Source organism: Oncorhynchus mykiss, chromosome 10 (assembly GCF_013265735.2).
Source record: "Oncorhynchus mykiss isolate Arlee chromosome 10, USDA_OmykA_1.1, whole genome shotgun sequence".
Classification (NCBI taxonomy): domain Eukaryota; kingdom Metazoa; phylum Chordata; class Actinopteri; order Salmoniformes; family Salmonidae; genus Oncorhynchus; species Oncorhynchus mykiss.
The window spans coordinates 78,985,688-79,005,687 of NC_048574.1; the positions used below are offsets into that span (position 1 = coordinate 78,985,688).

The following is a 20,000-nucleotide window of genomic DNA, read 5'->3' on the forward strand; positions in this document are numbered from 1 at the left end:
TTAGTGGACCGATATAGCCCTCTGTAGTGAAGGGCAAAACAATTTTAACAATTACATCTCAGTCCCCCTTCACCCCAAAACGACTTCCTGGCTACTATGGTATAACCCTATACGTTGTTGATATGTTTGGGTTGATTTAGAATTATGTTTGGGTTGACAAGCAACAGCCAGTTTGTGTAACTGTAAAAATAAACAACTAATGGACTCGTTTTATGAATGCTTGGATCGTGAAACTGAAATAGATTGGTAGCTAGTTGGTGAGGCTTTTTGATTTATTTGCCAGTTAATTAACCTGAAGCTGGAATTCCCAAGTTGTTCGGTGCTTACCGCTCATGCCGGCGAGCAAGCGAAACAGACGGCTCGGCAGCGCATCAAGTGTGACGTTACACATCTGCCCCTAAACTCATAAATATAAATGGCTTTGCCCTCCGGCTGTCCTACGAAAGGAAATTTCCCATAAGGGACGCTAGTTGCATGGAGGATTTAGCAACGGTAACAAGCGAGCACGCTCATTTTTTTCAACACATATTAAGGACAATAGACGAAGTATGTTTCTGAACGCTGCACCAGGCTTCATTGTTGACAATATGACTGAGCGTCGAAGATTACCGTTCGATTTGAGCAGGGGCGCGCCACCCGCAGACGGCTTCGTCCGTCACCTTTACGGGCCATGGCCCGGTTTAACCCGGAGCATCTTAATCGAATTCCCTCGTTGGAAACCATGTGTACATATTGCATTGGTCAGTACAAAATAATACGTATGATTTATATAACACGTTATTGGTCAGATTTCCCCAACTCACTTAACCAATCACATCCTGTTTGGTTTTTCTATTCCTGATTGTGTTTGGTCCCCGAGGCTTAGAAACAACAACAAAAAAAACTGTTCTCCAACAGTTGAATTTAATCTTCACTTCAACTTTCAACATTACTACTACATGCATTGAAACAATCAATTGTGTGTTTGTGTGTCCACCTCAGGTTCCGAATGCTTAAGAAGACACTACATACTACTGCTGTGTGTGGTAGTAGTGGGGTGTACTGTGGCTGTCATAAGTCTGTTTGCCCAGAAAAACAATCTAATTGCACAGAGACAGCAGTCAAATATTGAAACCTCTGCGGCAGAGAGGGAAGAGATGAAGTCTCTGAAATCAGAGGACTACAGCGTTCTTCTAAATATGATTTTAAAGCAGGGTAAGTTCAGCTCTTTCGGTATTTGTATATCTCTTTTTCGCAGTACCACACCTAAATATCCTACCACACCTAAACATCCTACCACACCTAAACATCCTACCACACCTAAATCTCCTACCACACCTAAACATCCTACCACACCTAAACACCCTACCACACCTAAATACCCTGCCACACCTAAACACCCTGCCACACCTAAACACCCTGCCACACCTAAACACCCTACCACACCTAAACCTCCTACCACACCTAAACCTCCTACCACACCTAAACCTCCTACCACACCTAAACACCCTACCACACCTAAACACCCTACCACACCTAAACACCCTACCACACCTAAACACCCTACCACACCTAAACATCCTGCCACACCTAAACATCCTGCCACACCTAAACACCCTACCACACCTAAACACCCTACCACACCTAAACACCCTACCACACCTAAACACCCTACCACACCTAAACATCCTACCACACCTAAACACCCTACCACACCTAAACACCCTACCACACCTAAACACCCTACCACACTTAAACACCCTACCACACCTAAACACCCTACCACACCTAAACACCCTACCACACTTAAACACCCTACCACACCTAAACATATATATATATATATATATATGACTACTGTATATTAATTAACATGTTACCTGCAGTATAACTATATGACTACAGTATAACTATATGACTACAGTATAACTATATGACTACAGTATAACTATATGACTACAGTATAACTATATGACTACAGTATAACTATATGACTACAGTATAACTATATGACTACAGTATAACTATATGACTACAGTATAACTATATGACTACAGTATAACTACATGACTACAGTATAACTATATGACTACAGTATAACTATATGACTACTGTATAACTATATGACTACTGTATAACTATATGACTACTGTATATTACCATGTTACCTGCAGTATAACTATATGACTACAGTATAACTATATGACTACAGTATAACTATATGACTACAGTATAACTATATGACTACAGTATAACTATATGACTACAGTATAACTATATGACTACAGTATAACTATATGACTACAGTATAACTATATGACTACAGTATAACTATATGACTACAGTATAACTATATGACTACAGTATAACTATATGACTACAGTATAACTATATGACTACTGTATAACTATATGACTACAGTATAACTATATGACTACAGTATAACTATATGACTACAGTATAACTATATGACTACAGTATAACTATATGACTACTGTATAACTATATGACTACTGTATATTACCATGTTACCTGCAGTATAACTATATGACTACAGTATAACTATATGACTACAGTATAACTATATGACTACTGTATAACTATATGACTACAGTATAACTATATGACTACTGTATATTAACATGTTACCTGCAGTATAACTATATGACTGCAGTATAACTATATGACTACTGTATAACTATATGACTACAGTATAACTATATGACTACAGTATAACTATATGACTACAGTATAACTATATGACTACTGTATATTAACATGTTACCTGCAGTATAACTATATGACTACAGTATAACTATATGACTACAGTATAACTATATGACTACTGTATAACTATATGACTACAGTATAACTATATGACTACAGTATAACTATATGACTACAGTATAACTATATGACTACAGTATAACTATATGACTACAGTATAACTATATGACTACAGTATAACTATATGACTACAGTATAACTATATGACTACAGTATAACTATATGACTACAGTATAACTATATGACTACAGTATAACTATATGACTACAGTATAACTATATGACTACAGTATAACTATATGACTACAGTATAACTATATGACTACAGTATAACTATATGACTACAGTATAACTACATGACTACAGTATAACTATATGACTACAGTATAACTATATGACTACTGTATAACTATATGACTACTGTATAACTATATGACTACTGTATATTACCATGTTACCTGCAGTATAACTATATGACTACAGTATAACTATATGACTACAGTATAACTATATGACTACAGTATAACTATATGACTACAGTATAACTATATGACTACAGTATAACTATATGACTACAGTATAACTATATGACTACAGTATAACTATATGACTACAGTATAACTATATGACTACAGTATAACTATATGACTACAGTATAACTACATGACTACAGTATAACTATATGACTACAGTATAACTATATGACTACTGTATAACTATATGACTACTGTATAACTATATGACTACTGTATATTACCATGTTACCTGCAGTATAACTATATGACTACAGTATAACTATATGACTACAGTATAACTATATGACTACAGTATAACTATATGACTACAGTATAACTATATGACTACAGTATAACTATATGACTACTGTATAACTATATGACTACAGTATAACTATATGACTACAGTGTAACTATATGACTACAGTATAACTATATGACTACAGTATAACTATATGACTACAGTGTAACTATATAACTACAGTATAACTATATGACTACAGTATAACTATATGACTACAGTATAACTATATGACTACAGTATAACTATATGACTACTGTATAACTATATGACTACTGTATATTACCATGTTACCTGCAGTATAACTATATGACTACAGTATAACTATATGACTACAGTATAACTATATGACTACAGTATAACTATATGACTACAGTATAACTATATGACTACAGTATAACTATATGACTACAGTATAACTATATGACTACAGTATAACTATATGACTACAGTATAACTATATGACTACAGTATAACTATATGACTACAGTATAACTATATGACTACAGTATAACTATATGACTACAGTGTAACTATATGACTACAGTGTAACTATATAACTACAGTATAACTATATGACTACAGTATAACTATATGACTACAGTATAACTATATGACTACAGTATAACTATATGACTACAGTATAACTATATGACTACAGTATAACTATATGACTACAGTATAACTATATGACTACAGTATAACTATATGACTACAGTATAACTATATGACTACAGTATAACTATATGACTACTGTATAACTATATGACTACAGTATAACTATATGACTACAGTATAACTATATGACTACAGTATAACTATATGACTACAGTATAACTATATGACTACTGTATAACTATATGACTACTGTATAACTATATGACTACTGTATAACTATATGACTACAGTATAACTATATGACTACAGTATAACTATATGACTACAGTATAACTATATGACTACAGTATAACTATATGACTACTGTATAACTATATGACTACAGTATAACTATATGACTACAGTATAACTATATGACTACAGTATAACTATATGACTACAGTATAACTATATGACTACTGTATAACTATGACTACAGTATAACTATATGACTACAGTATAACTATATGACTACAGTATAACTATATGACTACAGTATAACTATATGACTACTGTATAACTATATGACTACTGTATAACTATATGACTACTGTATAACTATATGACTACTGTATATTACCATGTTACCTGCAGTATAACTATATGACTACAGTATAACTATATGACTACAGTATAACTATATGACTACAGTATAACTATATGACTACAGTATAACTATATGACTACAGTATAACTATATGACTACAGTATAACTATATGACTACAGTATAACTATATGACTACAGTATAACTATATGACTACAGTATAACTATATGACTACAGTATAACTATATGACTACAGTGTAACTATATAACTACAGTATAACTATATGACTACAGTATAACTATATGACTACAGTATAACTATATGACTACAGTATAACTATATGACTACAGTATAACTATATGACTACAGTATAACTATATGACTACAGTATAACTATATGACTACAGTATAACTATATGACTACAGTATAACTATGAGACTACAGTATAACTATGACTACTGTATAACTATATGACTACAGTATAACTATATGACTACAGTATAACTATATAACTACTGTATAACTATATGACTACTGTATAACTATATGACTACAGTATAACTATATGACTACTGTATAACTATATGACTACAGTATAACTATATGACTACAGTATAACTATATGACTACAGTATAACTATATAACTACAGTATAACTATATGACTACTGTATAACTATATGACTACTGTATAACTATATGACTACAGTATAACTATATGACTACAGTATAACTATATGACTACAGTATAACTATATGACTACAGTATAACTATATGACTACTGTATAACTATATGACTACAGTATAACTATATGACTACAGTATAACTATATGACTACTGTATAACTATATGACTACAGTATAACTATATGACTACAGTATAACTATATGACTACTGTATAACTATATGACTACAGTATAACTATATGACTACAGTATAACTATATGACTACAGTATAACTATATGACTACAGTATAACTATATGACTACAGTATAACTATATGACTACAGTATAACTATATGACTACAGTATAACTATATGACTACAGTATAACTATATGACTACAGTATAACTATATGACTACAGTATAACTATATGACTACAGTGTAACTATATGACTGCAGTATAACTATATGACTACAGTATAACTATATGACTACAGTATAACTATATGACTACAGTATAACTATATGACTACAGTATAACTATATAACTACAGTATAACTATATGACTACAGTATAACTATATGACTACAGTATAACTATATGACTACAGTATAACTATATGACTACAGTATAACTATATGACTACTGTATAACTATATGACTACAATATAACTATATGACTACAGTATAACTATATGACTACAGTATAACTATATGACTACAGTATAACTATATGACTACAGTATAACTATATGACTACTGTATAACTATATGACTACTGTATAACTATATGACTACAGTATAACTATATGACTACAGTATAACTATATGACTACTGTATAACTATATGACTACAGTATAACTATATGACTACAGTATAACTATATGACTACTGTATAACTATATGACTACAGTATAACTATATAACTACAGTATAACTATATGACTACAGTGTAACTATATGACTGCAGTATAACTATATGACTACAGTATAACTATATGACTACAGTATAACTATATGACTACAGTATAACTATATGACTACAGTATAACTATATAACTACAGTATAACTATATGACTACAGTATAACTATATGACTACAGTATAACTATATGACTACAGTATAACTATATGACTACAGTATAACTATATGACTACTGTATAACTATATGACTACAGTATAACTATATGACTACAGTATAACTATATGACTACAGTATAACTATATGACTACAGTATAACTATATGACTACAGTATAACTATATGACTACAGTATAACTATATGACTACTGTATAACTATATGACTACAGTATAACTATATGACTACAGTATAACTATATGACTACAGTATAACTATATGACTACTGTATAACTATATGACTACAGTATAACTATATGACTACAGTATAACTATATGACTACAGTATAACTATATGACTACAGTATAACTATATGACTACTGTATAACTATATGACTACAGTATAACTATATGACTACAGTATAACTATATAACTACAGTATAACTATATGACTACAGTATAACTATATGACTACAGTATAACTATATGACTACTGTATAACTATATGACTACAGTATAACTATATGACTACAGTATAACTATATGACTACTGTATAACTATATGACTACAGTATAACTATATGACTACTGTATATTAATTAACATGTTACCTGCAGTATAGTAATTGTATTTCGTGATCACTTGTTTATTTAAAAAAAAAATGTTTTGTCATGTTTCTTTTGCTACATTTGTGACAAGTCTTCTACTCTCTACTCTGTATCTCATCTGTCTCCAGAAGGGTGGAGGTACATCAACTCCAGTTTGTACTACATCTCTATCTAATCTTCTACTCTCTACTCTGTATCTCATCTGTCTCCAGAAGGGTGGAGGTACATCAACTCCAGTTTGTACTACATCTCTATCTAATCTTCTACTCTCTATCTAATCTCTACTCTGTATCTCATCTGTCTCCAGAAGGGTGGAAGTATATCAACTCCAGTTTGTACTACATCTCTATCTAATCTTCTACTCTCAACTCTGTATCTAATCTGTCTCCAGAAGGATGGAGGTACATCAACTCCAGTTTGTACTACATCTCTATCTAATCTTCTACTCTCAACTCTGTATCTAATCTGTCTCCAGAAGGGTGGAGGTATATCAACTCCAGTTTGTACTACATCTCTATCTAATCTTCTACTCTCAACTCTGTATCTAATCTGTCTCCAGAAGGGTGGAGGTACATCAACTCCAGTTTGTACTACATCTCTATCTAATCTTCTACTCTCAACTCTGTATCTAATCTGTCTCCAGAAGGGTGGAAGTATATCAACTCCAGTTTGTACTACATCTCTACTGAGACCAAGTCCTGGGGTGAGAGCAGACCTTACTGCCAACGGAAGGGATTGGACCTGGTGACCATAAACAGCAAAGACGAAGAGGTGTGTACGTACGGTGTGTTTTGCCTGTCTGTGTGTTTTGCCTGTGTGTGTGTTTTGCCTGTGTGTGTGTGTGTGTGTGTTTTGCCTGTGTGTGTGTGTGTGTGTTTTGCCTGTGTGTGTGTGTGTGTGTTTTGCCTGTGTGTGTGTGACTGAGCATCAGTCAGAGAGATCACATTCTAAGAGGCCAAATATGGAGAAGAGAAAAATAAGTCTGATTCTACCATTTATGTTATTGTTCATCACTAGGACTTTCTCCTTGAAGTGGTCCGTGCTAAGAAGTTGGATGTAGCCTGGATTGGTTTTTCTCCCAACAACACAAAGGAGATATCTACACGGTAAAGCCATTTCACCATCGATCGAAAAGTATGACGGAGATTTGAACCTTTTTAGGGCATGAAGAAATCCAGAACGTTTCTGATAATAATTGCCAGTGTTTTGTTCTCATAGGGTGAAGAGAGGTGTGGGGTCAGAAGACGGTGCTCAGGAAGAGGACTGTGCTAAGCTTACGGTATACGAGACACCTGCAGTGAAAGAAGTAACCGGGAGACAATGTGGGACACAAAAATACTGTATTTGTGAAAAATACCTGGATGTCAAATACAATGTAAGCAAGAGAAACCGTTAACTTGTTCTTCTGAAAGGATTCGACTTTTTAAAATGGAGGGAACAACTGCTAGCTTCAATGTTTCTTTTTAAATGGAGGGAACAACTGCTAGCTTCAACTTCTTTTTAATGGAGGGAACAACTACTAGCTTCAATGTTTCTTTTTAAATGGAGGGAACAACTACTAGCTTCAATGTTTCTTTTTAAATGGAGGGAACAACTGCATTTTCCAAGAAGCAACTGTTAGTCATTCCAGTTAGGTTGGTGAGGGTTTTTTACCCTGAAATACACATCTGCACCGAATATTAAGACAAGTTAAAAGGGTAGTTTTCTGTGGTAGAAAACCCCCCCTGCATTGTTCCAATACGCAAAAGCACTTTCAGTCAATAAGCTTTCCATTTTATCCAGACAGTTTTCAACTGAAGTCAATGGGCAGATTGATAAAAACATTTAATTATTATTTGTTTTAAAGTAAACATAAATATTTCACATTAATTTCACGTAAAAACAACATTTAGTAAAACATTGTGTTTAGACCGGGGGGCGGATACAGCAGGGTAGGAACACACACCGTACACACACCGTACACACACACAGCAGGGTAGGAACACACACCGTACACACACACACACACACACACACCGTACACACACCGTACACACACACAGCAGGGTAGGAACACACTGTACACACACACACACACCGTACACACACCATACACACAACGTACACACACACACACACACCGTACACACACAGCAGGGTAGGAACACACCTTACACACACCGTACACACACCATACACACACCATTCATGCACACACACACACACACACACCACACCACACACACACACACCTTCAGCCTCTCTCAAGTCATTGGTAAAGAGGTGAAGGACCATCAGCCTCTCTCAAGTCATTGGTAAAGAGGTGAAGGACCATCAGCCTCTCTCAAGTCATTGGTAAAGAGGTGAAGGACCATCAGCCTCTCTCAAGTCATTGGTAAAGAGGTGAAGGACCATCAGCCTCTCTCAAGTCATTGGTAAAGAGGTGAAGGACCATCAGCCTCTCTCAAGTCATTGGTAAAGAGGTGAAGGACCATCAGCCTCTCTCAAGTCATTGGTAAAGAGGTGAAGGACCATCAGCCTCTCTCAAGTCATTGGTAAAGAGGTGAAGGACCATCAGCCTCTCAAGTCATTGGTAAAGAGGTGAAGGACCATCAGCCTCTCAAGTCATTGGTAAAGAGGTGAAGGACCATCAGCCTCCATCTATACACAATGTTTCACAAAATATTTTTTGTTTACATTACATTTTTATTTAAAAAAAAAAAAAAATTTTTTTTTTTTTATCAATCTGTCCATTGACTTCAGTTAACTAGCTAACTGGCTAAATCTGGCACACAAACTGCAATGTTGATTGATGTTCAAATGAAATGAAATGTAGTTAAATGTGCTACAAGGGTAGGCAACCCTGGTGGGTTGGATTAGTTCCTGTTGTATTCCAGGAACAGGGTTACCTTCCCCTGTACAGAAGAGAATGTGAGGTATTATAAAATAATACCAGTTGTATTTTTTATATTTTTCATACTGTAAATAAAAACCCTTTATTTTAATTATTTACGATACTATTGTCCTGTGACACCAAAAGTCTGAATGTGATTTAATATTGGGGCGGCAGGTAGCCTAGTGGTTAGAGGAGGCAGGTAGCCTGGTGGTTAGAGGAGGCAGGTAGCCTGGTGGTTAGAGGAGGCAGGTAGCCTGGTGGTTAGAGGAGGCAGGTAGCCTGGTGGTTAGAGGAGGCAGGTAGCCTAGTGGTTAGAGGAGGCAGGTAGCCTAGTGGTTAGAGGAGGCAGGTAGCCTGGTGGTTAGAGGAGGCAGGTAGCCTGGTGGTTAGAGGAGGCAGGTAGCCTGGTGGTTAGAGGAGGCAGGTAGCCTGGTGGTTAGAGGAGGCAGGTAGCCTGGTGGTTAGAGGAGGCAGGTAGCCTGGTGGTTAGAGGAGGCAGGTAGCCTGGTGGTTAGAGGAGGCAGGTAGCCTGGTGGTTAGAGGAGGCAGGTAGCCTGGTGGTTAGAGGAGGCAGGTAGCCTGGTGGTTAGAGGAGGCAGGTAGCCTGGTGGTTAGAGGAGGCAGGTAGCCTGGTGGTTAGAGGAGGCAGGTAGCCTGGTGGTTAGAGGAGGCAGGTAGCCTGGTGGTTAGAGCGTTGGACGAGAAATCGAAAGGTTGCAAAATCGGATCCCCGAGCTGACAAGGTAAAAATCTGTCATTCTGCCCCTGAACAGGAAGTTAACCCACTGTTCCTAGGCCGTCACTGTAAATACGAATTTGTTCTTAACTGACTTGGCTGGTTAAATTAAAGGTACAAATAAATAAATATGAATGTCAACATGTTGTGATTTGTTTATAATAACATATAGAAAATAAATGTAGGATAAGGTTATGTAAAACAGTGTAAGCATGCTGTAAAACACAAATGTAACTTGTTCTTGTGAAACGATTAGCTACAATGTATTTATGGAGGGAAAAACGATTAGCTACAATGTATTTATGGAGGGAAAACGATTCGCTACAATGTATTTATGGAGGGGAAACGATTAGCTACAATGTATTTATGGAGGGGAAAACGATTAGCTACAATGTATTTATGGAGGGAAAAACGATTAGCTACAATGTATTTATGGAGGGAAAACGATTAGCTACAATGTATTTATGGAGGGAAAAACGATGTATTTATGGAGGGGAAACGATTAGCTACAATGTATTTATGGAGGGGAAACGATTAGCTACAATGTATTTATGGAGGGGAAACGATTAGCTACAATGTATTTATGGAGGGAAAACGATTAGCTACAATGTATTTATGGAGGGGAAACGATTAGCTACAATGTATTTATGGAGGGGAAACGATTAGCTACAATGTATTTATGGAGGGAAAACGATTCGCTACAATGTATTTATGGAGGGGAAACGATTAGCTACAATGTATTTATGGAGGGGAAACGATTAGCTACAATGTATTTATGGAGGGGAAAACGATTTGCTTCAGTTGCTTGCTACGCCTCAGTCCTCTTGCCATTGTCTTACGACGGCCGTCTGCAACTGGCAACGCTTCAGAACGATGCCACCTGTCAGAAGACAATGGCCTTCAAACACCTAGTGGTTCTGCCCCTAGTGGTTCAGGCCTCAAACACCTAGTGGTTCAGCCCCTAGTGGTTCAGCCCTCAAACACCTAGTGGTTCAGCCCCTAGTGGTTCAGCCCTCAAACACCTAGTGGTTCAGCCCCTAGTGGTTCAGCCCTCAAACACCTAGTGGTTCAGCCCCTAGTTGTTCCACTCATTTCACCCTTGCAAGAGAAACCAGACGTGATCATTCAGAAATGAAAAGTGAACTGTGAATCTCTTAGTGTTTTGAACATCTCTGTTTTTAACTTTTGATGTTGCAGGGTATAACTTTTCTTTTTTTTCTATAAAAACATAGAAATCTGCCATTTTCACAGACTGGTCACTATAAACAGCATGTAGACACTGGTATTATGCTGGAACAGACTGGTCACTATAAACAGCATACAGTATGTAGACACTGGTATTATGCTGGAACAGACTGGTCAATATAAACAGCATGTAGACACTGGTATTATGCTGGAACAGACTGGTCACTATAAACAGCATGTAGACACTGGTATTATGCTGGAACAGACTGGTCACTATAAACAGCATACAGTATGTAGACACTGGTATTATGCTGGAACAGACTGGTCACTATAAACAGCATGTAGACACTGGTATTATGCTGGAACAGACTGGTCACTATAAACAGCATACAGCATGTAGACACTGGTATTATGCTGGAACAGACTGGTCACTATAAACAGCATACAGCATGTAGACACTGGTATTATGCTGGAACAGACTGGTCACTATAAACAGCATACAGTATGTAGACACTGGTATTATGCTGGAACAGACTGGTCACTATAAACAGCATTCAGTATGTAGACACTGGTATTATGCTGGAACAGACTGGTCACTATAAACAGCATACAGTATGTAGACACTGGTATTATGCTGGAACAGACTGGTATTATGCTGGAACAGACTGGTCACTATAAACAGCATGTAGACACTGGTATTATGCTGGAACAGACTGGTCACTATAAACAGCATACAGTATGTAGACACTGGTATTGTGCTGGAACAGACTGGTCACTATAAACAGCATGTAGACACTGGTATTATGCTGGAACAGACTGGTCACTATAAACAGCATGTAGACACTGGTATTATGCTGGAACAGCCTGGTCACTATAAACAGCATGTAGACACTGGTATTATGCTGGAACAGACTGGTCACTATAAACAGCATACAGCATGTAGACACTGGTATTATGCTGGAACAGACTGGTCACTATAAACAGCATGTAGACACTGGTATTATGCTGGAACAGACTGGTCACTATAAACAGCATACAGCATGTAGACACTGGTATTATGCTGGAACAGACTGGTCACTATAAACAGTATGTAGACACTGGTATTATGCTGGAACAGACTGGTCACTATAAACAGCATGTAGACACTGGTATTATGCTGGAACAGCCTGGTCACTATAAACAGCATGTAGACACTGGTATTATGCTGGAACAGACTGGTCACTATAAACAGCATGTAGACACTGGTATTATGCTGGAACAGCCTGGTCACTATAAACAGCATGTAGACACTGGTATTATGCTGGAACAGACTGGTCACTATAAACAGCATGTAGACACTGGTATTATGCTGGAACAGACTGGTCACTATAAACAGCATACAGCATGTAGACACTGGTATTATGCTGGAACAGCCTGGTCACTATAAACAGCATGTAGACACTGGTATTATGCTGGAACAGACTGGTCACTATAAACAGCATGTAGACACTGGTATTATGCTGGAACAGCCTGGTCACTATAAACAGCATGTAGACACTGGTATTATGCTGGAACAGACTGGTCACTATAAACAGCATGTAGACACTGGTATTATGCTGGAACAGACTGGTCAATATAAACAGCATGTAGACACTGGTATTATGCTGGAACAGCCTGGTCACTATAAACAGCATGTAGACACTGGTATTATGCTGGAACAGACTGGTCACTATAAACAGCATGTAGACACTGGTATTATGCTGGAACAGCCTGGTCACTATAAACAGCATGTAGACACTGGTATTATGCTGGAACAGCCTGGTCACTATAAACAGCATGTAGACACTGGTATTATGCTGGAACAGCCTGGTCACTATAAACAGCATGTAGACACTGGTATTATGCTGGAACAGACTGGTCACTATAAACAGTATGTAGACACTGGTATTATGCTGGAACAGACTGGTCACTATAAACAGCATGTAGACACTGGTATTATGCTGGAACAGACTGGTCACTATAAACAGCATACAGTATGTAGACACTGGTATTATGCTGGAACAGACTGGTCACTATAAACAGCATACAGTATGTAGACACTGGTATTATGCTGGAACAGACTGGTCACTATAAACAGCATGTAGACACTGGTATTATGCTGGAACAGACTGGTCACTATAAACAGCATACAGTATGTAGACACTGGTATTATGCTGGAACAGACTGGTCAATAGAAACCGCATTGGATGGATGTCAGACGTCTGGAAAGGTCCTTGGGATGTCGATATATGCCTTCTCCTCTCCACTTACCATAAGATAACATTTCCCGAGCACTGGCACAAACTCAAGACGCTCGAAGACGAAGCGTGGTCAGACCAAGCATGCTGCTTAAGACCCCTGGACCACGGCAGTTCACAACGCTCCAACAAGCCGAGAGAATACTTGATGGAAGCTTATTTTGTTTAAAGCCATAGCCCTGACCTTAACCACTCAGAATGAATACCTAAACTAACCTTCCCCCCAAACCATAGCCCTGACCTTAACCACTCAGAATGAATACCTTCCCCCAAACCATAGCCCTGACCTTAACCACTCAGAATGAATACCTTCCCCCAAAACCATAGCCCTGACCTTAACCACTCAGAATGAATACCTTCCCCCCAAACCATAGCCCTGACCTTAACCACTCAGAATGAATACCTTCCCCCCAAACCATAGCCCTGACCTTAACCACTCAGAATGAATACCTTCCCCCAAAACCATAGCCCTGACCTTAACCACTCAGAATGAATACCTTCCCCCCAAACCATAGCCCTGACCTTAACCACTCAGAATGAATACCTTCCCCCCAAACCATAGCCCTGACCTTAACCACTCAGAATGAATACCTTCCCCCAAACCATAGCCCTGACCTTAACCACTCAGAATGAATACCTTCCCCCAAAACCATAGCCCTGACCTTAACCACTCAGAATGAATACCTAAACTAACCTTCCCCCCAAACCATAGCCCTGACCTTAACCACTCAGAATGAATACCTTCCCCCCCAAACCATAGCCCTGACCTTAACCACTCAGAATGAATACCTGAACTAACCTTCCCCCAAACCATAGCCCTGACCTTAACCACTCAGAATGAATACCTAAACTAACCTTCCCCCCAAACCATAGCCCTGACCTTAACCACTCAGAATGAATACCTAAACTAACCCTTTTGTTTTAACCCTGTAACCACGTGGAATTAACCCTGTAACCACGCGGAGTTAACCCTGTAACCACACGGAGTTAACCCTGTAACCATGCAGAATTAACCCTGTAACCATCCTGAATTAACCCTGTAACCATGCAGAATTAACCCTGTAACCATGCAGAATTAACCCTGTAACCATGCAGAATTAACCCTGTAACCATGTAGAATTAACTCTGTAACCATGCAGAATTAACCCTGTAACCATCCTGAATTAACCCTGTAACCATGCAGAATTAACTCTGTAACCATGCAGAATTAACCCTGTAACCATGCAGAATTAACCCTGTAACCATGCAGAATTAACCCTGTAACCATGCAGAATCAACCCTGTAACCATCCAGAATTAACTCTGTAACCTTCCAGAATTATCCCTGTAAACAGGGATCGACTGGAGATAATGAGATAATGAACATGATGCTGGCTGGAGATAATGAGATAATGAACATGAGGTTGGCTGAGATAATGAACATGAGGTTGGCTGAGATAATGAACATGATGTTGGCTGGAGATAATGAGATAATGAACATGATGCTGGTTGGAGATAATGAGATAATGAACATGAGTTTGAAAAGTGGAGTGGCTCTTCAAGAGATATTTATCTTCCTATGTATTGTACATTTTATGTATTTAAATACTGTTTGATGTAACGCTGAAATAGTGGATTTAATCAAATTAACGTATTGTTCTTTTAGTATCCCCAAAAAGTTGTTCATCATATTTTTTAAGTGAAATTATTATTATTGTCTGCACTTTAATTATTAAAATAAAATTATTGAATGAGATATTACACTAGGGACAAACATTTTCTCTCTGAACCGTCACACTGATGTCCCATGTGACTAGAGCGTGTATCTGTCTGTGGAGAGTACCTGTATCGGTGTCGTTGGACAGTGATGACGTGCTCCGTGGTGTTGTGGAGGGTCTTGCCGTTGTAAGCCCAGGACAGAGTGCCTGGTCTGGGATAAGACTCAAACTCTACCCTGAGGCTTAGGCTCTCCCCTTCTCTGACAGCAGACTGGCTAGGCCGGGAGTCACTCAGCATACTGATGAAGCCTCGCTCTGGAGGGGGAACACACACAGGGTGAGACTCTCCCTCTCTCTGACAGGGTGAGGCTCTCCCTCTCTCTGACAGGGTGAGGCTCTCCCTCTCTCTGACAGGGTGAGGCTCTCCCTCTCTCTGACAGGGTGAGGCTCTCCCTCTCTCTGACAGGGTGAGGCTCTCCCTCTCTCTGACAGGGTGAGGCTCTCCCTCTCTCTGACAGGGTGAGGCTCTCCCTCTCTCTGACAGGGTGAGGCTCTCCCTCTCTCTGACAGGGTGAGGCTCTCCCTCTCTCTGACAGGGTGAGACTCTCCCTCTCTCTGACAGGGTGAGACTCTCCCTCACTCTGACAGGCTGAGACTCTCCCTCTCTCTGACAGGCTGATACTCTCCCTCTCTCTGACAGGCTGAGACTCACCCTCTCTCTGACAGGCTGAGACTCTCCCTCTCTCTGACAGGGTGAGACTCTCCCTCTCTCTGACAGGGTGAGACTCTCCCTCTCTCTGACAGGGTGAGACAGGGTTAGACTCTCCCGCTCTCTGACATGCTGAGACTCTCCCTCTCTCTGACAGGGTTAGACTCTCCCCCTCTCTGACAGGGTTAGACTCTCCCTCTCTCTGACAGGGTTAGACTCTCCCTCTCTCTGACAGGGTTAGACTCTCCCTCTCTCTGACAGGGTTAGACTCTCCCTCTCTCTGACAGGGTTAGACTCTCCCTCTCTCTGACAGGGTTAGACTCTCCCTCTCTCTGACAGGGTTAGACTCTCCCTCTCTCTGACAGGGTTAGACTCTCCCTCTCTCTGACAGGGTTAGACTCTCCCTCTCTCTGACAGGGTTAGACTATCATCAGTTACAGTGTTATAGAGGTTAACAAATTCCATCATTGAGGTTCTGTCTTTGTGAGACTCAAACACACGCACACACACACACACACACACACACACACACACACACACACACACACACCACGGACATCCAGGTGCAGGGTATCGGCGGTGGCGCCCCTCTCGTTGTGGGCGTGGCATCGGTATGTCCCGGCGTCTGATTGGTTGACAGAGGTGATCCAGAGGGAGGTGGAGCGTTGGTAACCACGGGAACTAGCCAGGATGTGGGAGGTGTGGGCCTGGAAGGCACGCTGCAGACAGGGGTCAGAGCTCAGGGGTTAGAGTTTAGGGGTTCACTGTACTGGACTTGGTCAGGTTGGTCATGGTTAGTGTAATGGTAGAAGTTACTATGTTGTGGCACTATATAATGCCTATTACCTTTGATAAAGACAGGAGAGAGAGAGAGAGAGAGAGAAAGGGAGAGAGAGGAACGGGAGCGAGAAAGAGAGAAAGGGAGTGAGAGAGAGAGAAAGGGAGAGAGACAGGAACGGGAGCGAGAAAGAGAGAAAGGGAGTGAGAGAGAGACAGAGAGCGAGAGAGATAGACAGACAGAGAGAGACAGAGAAAGGGAAAGAGACAGAGAGAGAGAGACAGTATGAAGCCAGTCTCACCGCTCCAACAGGGAAGTCCCACTTAATGCTGAAGTCAGGGTTGAGGTTGGAGGAGCTGCAGGTGATCTCAAACTGCTCTCCTCTCCTCAGGATCACCCTCTCTCTCTGGGACAGACTGATCACTGGAGGCTGCTCAGGGACTGGGTGGGCAGAGGAGAGGGAGGGTGGATATAAACATACAGTATGTCAGACTGTTTGGAGCTGGACCATGTCTAACTGTTAACATAGAGTCACATAGAGGTGGCCCATGTCTAACTGTTAACATAGAGTTCCATAGAGGTGGTTATGTCTAACTGTTAACATAGAGTCACATAGAGGTGGTTCATGTCTAACTGTTAACATAGAGTCACATAGAGGTGGTTCATGTCTAACTGTTAACATAGAGTCACATAGAGGTGGTCCATGTCTAACTGTTAACATAGAGGTGGTTCATGTCTAACTGTTAACATAGAGGTGGTCCATGTCTAACTGTTAACATAGAGTCACGTAGAAGTGGTCCATGTCTAACTGTTAACATAGAGTCACATAGAGGTGGTCCATGTCTAACTGTTAACATAGAGGTGGTCCAAGTCTAACTGTTAACATAGAGTCACGTAGAAGTGGTCCATGTCTAACTGTTAACATAGAGTCACATAGAGGTGGTCCATGTCTAACTGTTAACATAGAGTCACATAGAGGTGGTTCATGTCTAACTGTTAACATAGAGTCACATAGAGGTGATTTGTGGCACAAATTCTGTGTATGCAAAAACGAGTATGCTGCCTGGAGATCTCTCTCTTTTTCCCTCCCTACTCCCAACGTTCCATCCCTCGAGCATCACCTTTCTATCTCTCCCCTCTCCCCCTCTCCCCTCCTTCCCTCTCCCCCCCCCCCTTCCCTCTCCCCCCCTTCCATCTCCCCCTCTCATCTCTCACCTAGCCGTACGTCCACAGTATACTGGCTCGACCTCACGGTGGCACCTGCCAGCTCGCCCAAGCAAACGTAGCAACCCTCGTACTCCTTCCTGGCATTGCCGATGATGACGCCGCGCTGGGGGTCGGACTGGTAATGGAGGTCGGAGGGTAAAGGTTGTAAGTCACAGGTCTGTAAGGTCACGGGGGTCACATCAGGGTCGGTGACCAGGCATGGTAAAGTCAGGTTCTCCCCGACGCGGACCAGAATGCCGTTCACCATAGAACGCTGAAACGGACTCTGGGGGTCTGGGAATGGGAGGGAGAGACGGGGGGATAGGAGAGTAGAGAGAGATAATTTGGGTTAGGTAGGAAAACAGAAGAGATGGATAGATTGGGTTTATGCAAGACAACATAGGGAAGGGAGGGAGGGTGATACATATAATCACAGATACAGAGAGAGACAGAGAGAGAGACAGAGAGACAGACAGACAGACAGACAGAGAGAGAGAGAGACAGACAGACAGACAGACAGAGAGACAGACAGAGAGACAGAGAGAAAAGCCTACATAGACAGAGTCATAGACAAACACACACCCCCAACACACACCTCTCACCTTTCACAAAGACGTAGATGGAGGAGTGCTCCTTGGTGTTGTTGTTGATACAGGCGTATCGTCCCATGTGATATCCCTGGGCAGACTGCACCCTAACAAACACTACCCCTCCTCCCTCCTCTACCTCCCCCTCCAGCCGCCTGCCCCTCTCTCTCTGCCACCTCAACCCCCGTGAAACAACAGAGGATGGAGTGTTGGTGTTGTTGTCATGGCAGCGGAGTTCCAGAGCACCGCCTTTCGGAACCACCAGGTGAGGTCCGCTGGGGAAGATGACGGGATTGGACCAACCTGTTGAACACACGGAACACGCCCATATATGGTGTACAGTCGACTAGGCTGTAATGGCTGTGTGTTTAGGTTTTTGTTCTAGCCCAGCACTGTAACAACACAACACACCTGAATCAAACATGACACTTAAATTTAGACCGCGGAAAGTTGATTTGGGTGTGTTAGAGCTGGGCTAGGACAAAAACCTGCATGCAGAAAAGGTAGCATCGTGAGTGAATAGAAATATTGGGGTAGAATAGAGAAGAAAAATGTCATGTCACCCAAGGAGATTCTTTAGACAGTCATGGTTCAGTCTAGTAACAGACTGGTGTAACAGACTGGTGTAACAGACTGGTGTAACAGACTGGTGTAACAGACTGGTGTAACAGTGGACAGTCATGGTTCAGTCTAGTAACAGACTGGTGTAACAGACTGGTGTAACAGACTGGTGTAACAGACTGGTGTAACAGACTGGTGTAACAGTGGACAGTCATGGTTCAGTCTAGTAACAGACTGGTGTAACA

At 40.1% G+C, this 20,000-nt stretch overlaps 2 protein-coding genes and 2 long non-coding RNA genes across 7 annotated transcripts in view; 3 read left to right on the forward strand and 1 right to left on the reverse strand.

Moving 5' to 3' along the window:
• The window catches only part of LOC110517676 (C-type lectin domain family 4 member A), a 10,479-nt gene extending 1,324 nt beyond the window's left edge, over positions 1–9,155 (forward strand). The window contains exons 2-6 of one of the 3 annotated variants that reach the window (XM_036934098.1): positions 982–1,194; positions 7,790–7,917; positions 8,164–8,252; positions 8,365–8,574; positions 8,614–9,012. In XM_036934098.1, coding sequence (XP_036789993.1) covers positions 982–1,194; positions 7,790–7,917; positions 8,164–8,252; positions 8,365–8,542 — 608 coding nt within the window. In that variant the 3' untranslated portion in view covers positions 8,543–8,574; positions 8,614–9,012. Of the gene's footprint in view, positions 1–182; positions 741–981; positions 1,195–7,789; positions 7,918–8,163; positions 8,253–8,364 lie in introns of those variants that run through there. The other 2 variants (XM_036934099.1, XM_036934097.1) reach the window with 2 other exon arrangements.
• Positions 1–20,000, reverse strand: part of LOC110516210 (mast/stem cell growth factor receptor kita-like) — a 62,989-nt gene that overhangs the window by 37,242 nt on the left and 5,747 nt on the right. Inside the window, exons 2-6 of the mRNA XM_036934096.1 lie at positions 19,210–19,497; positions 18,617–18,901; positions 17,703–17,842; positions 17,174–17,342; positions 16,040–16,229 (exon numbers count right to left, since the gene is read on the reverse strand). Of these exons, the coding sequence (XP_036789991.1) occupies positions 16,040–16,229; positions 17,174–17,342; positions 17,703–17,842; positions 18,617–18,901; positions 19,210–19,497 (1,072 nt within the window). The remainder of the gene's footprint in view (positions 1–16,039; positions 16,230–17,173; positions 17,343–17,702; positions 17,843–18,616; positions 18,902–19,209; positions 19,498–20,000) is intronic.
• On the forward strand, positions 9,284–10,126 carry LOC118936789. Its single transcript, XR_005034244.1, has 2 exons — positions 9,284–9,688; positions 9,765–10,126. It is a non-coding gene; the product is annotated as an uncharacterized LOC118936789 (long non-coding RNA).
• LOC118936790 lies at positions 18,003–18,495 on the forward strand. Of its 2 annotated transcripts, none has more exons than XR_005034245.1 (3): positions 18,003–18,155; positions 18,224–18,262; positions 18,331–18,495. It is a non-coding gene; the product is annotated as an uncharacterized LOC118936790 (long non-coding RNA). The 2 variants fall into 2 exon arrangements; XR_005034246.1 differs by having other exon boundaries at positions 18,341–18,495.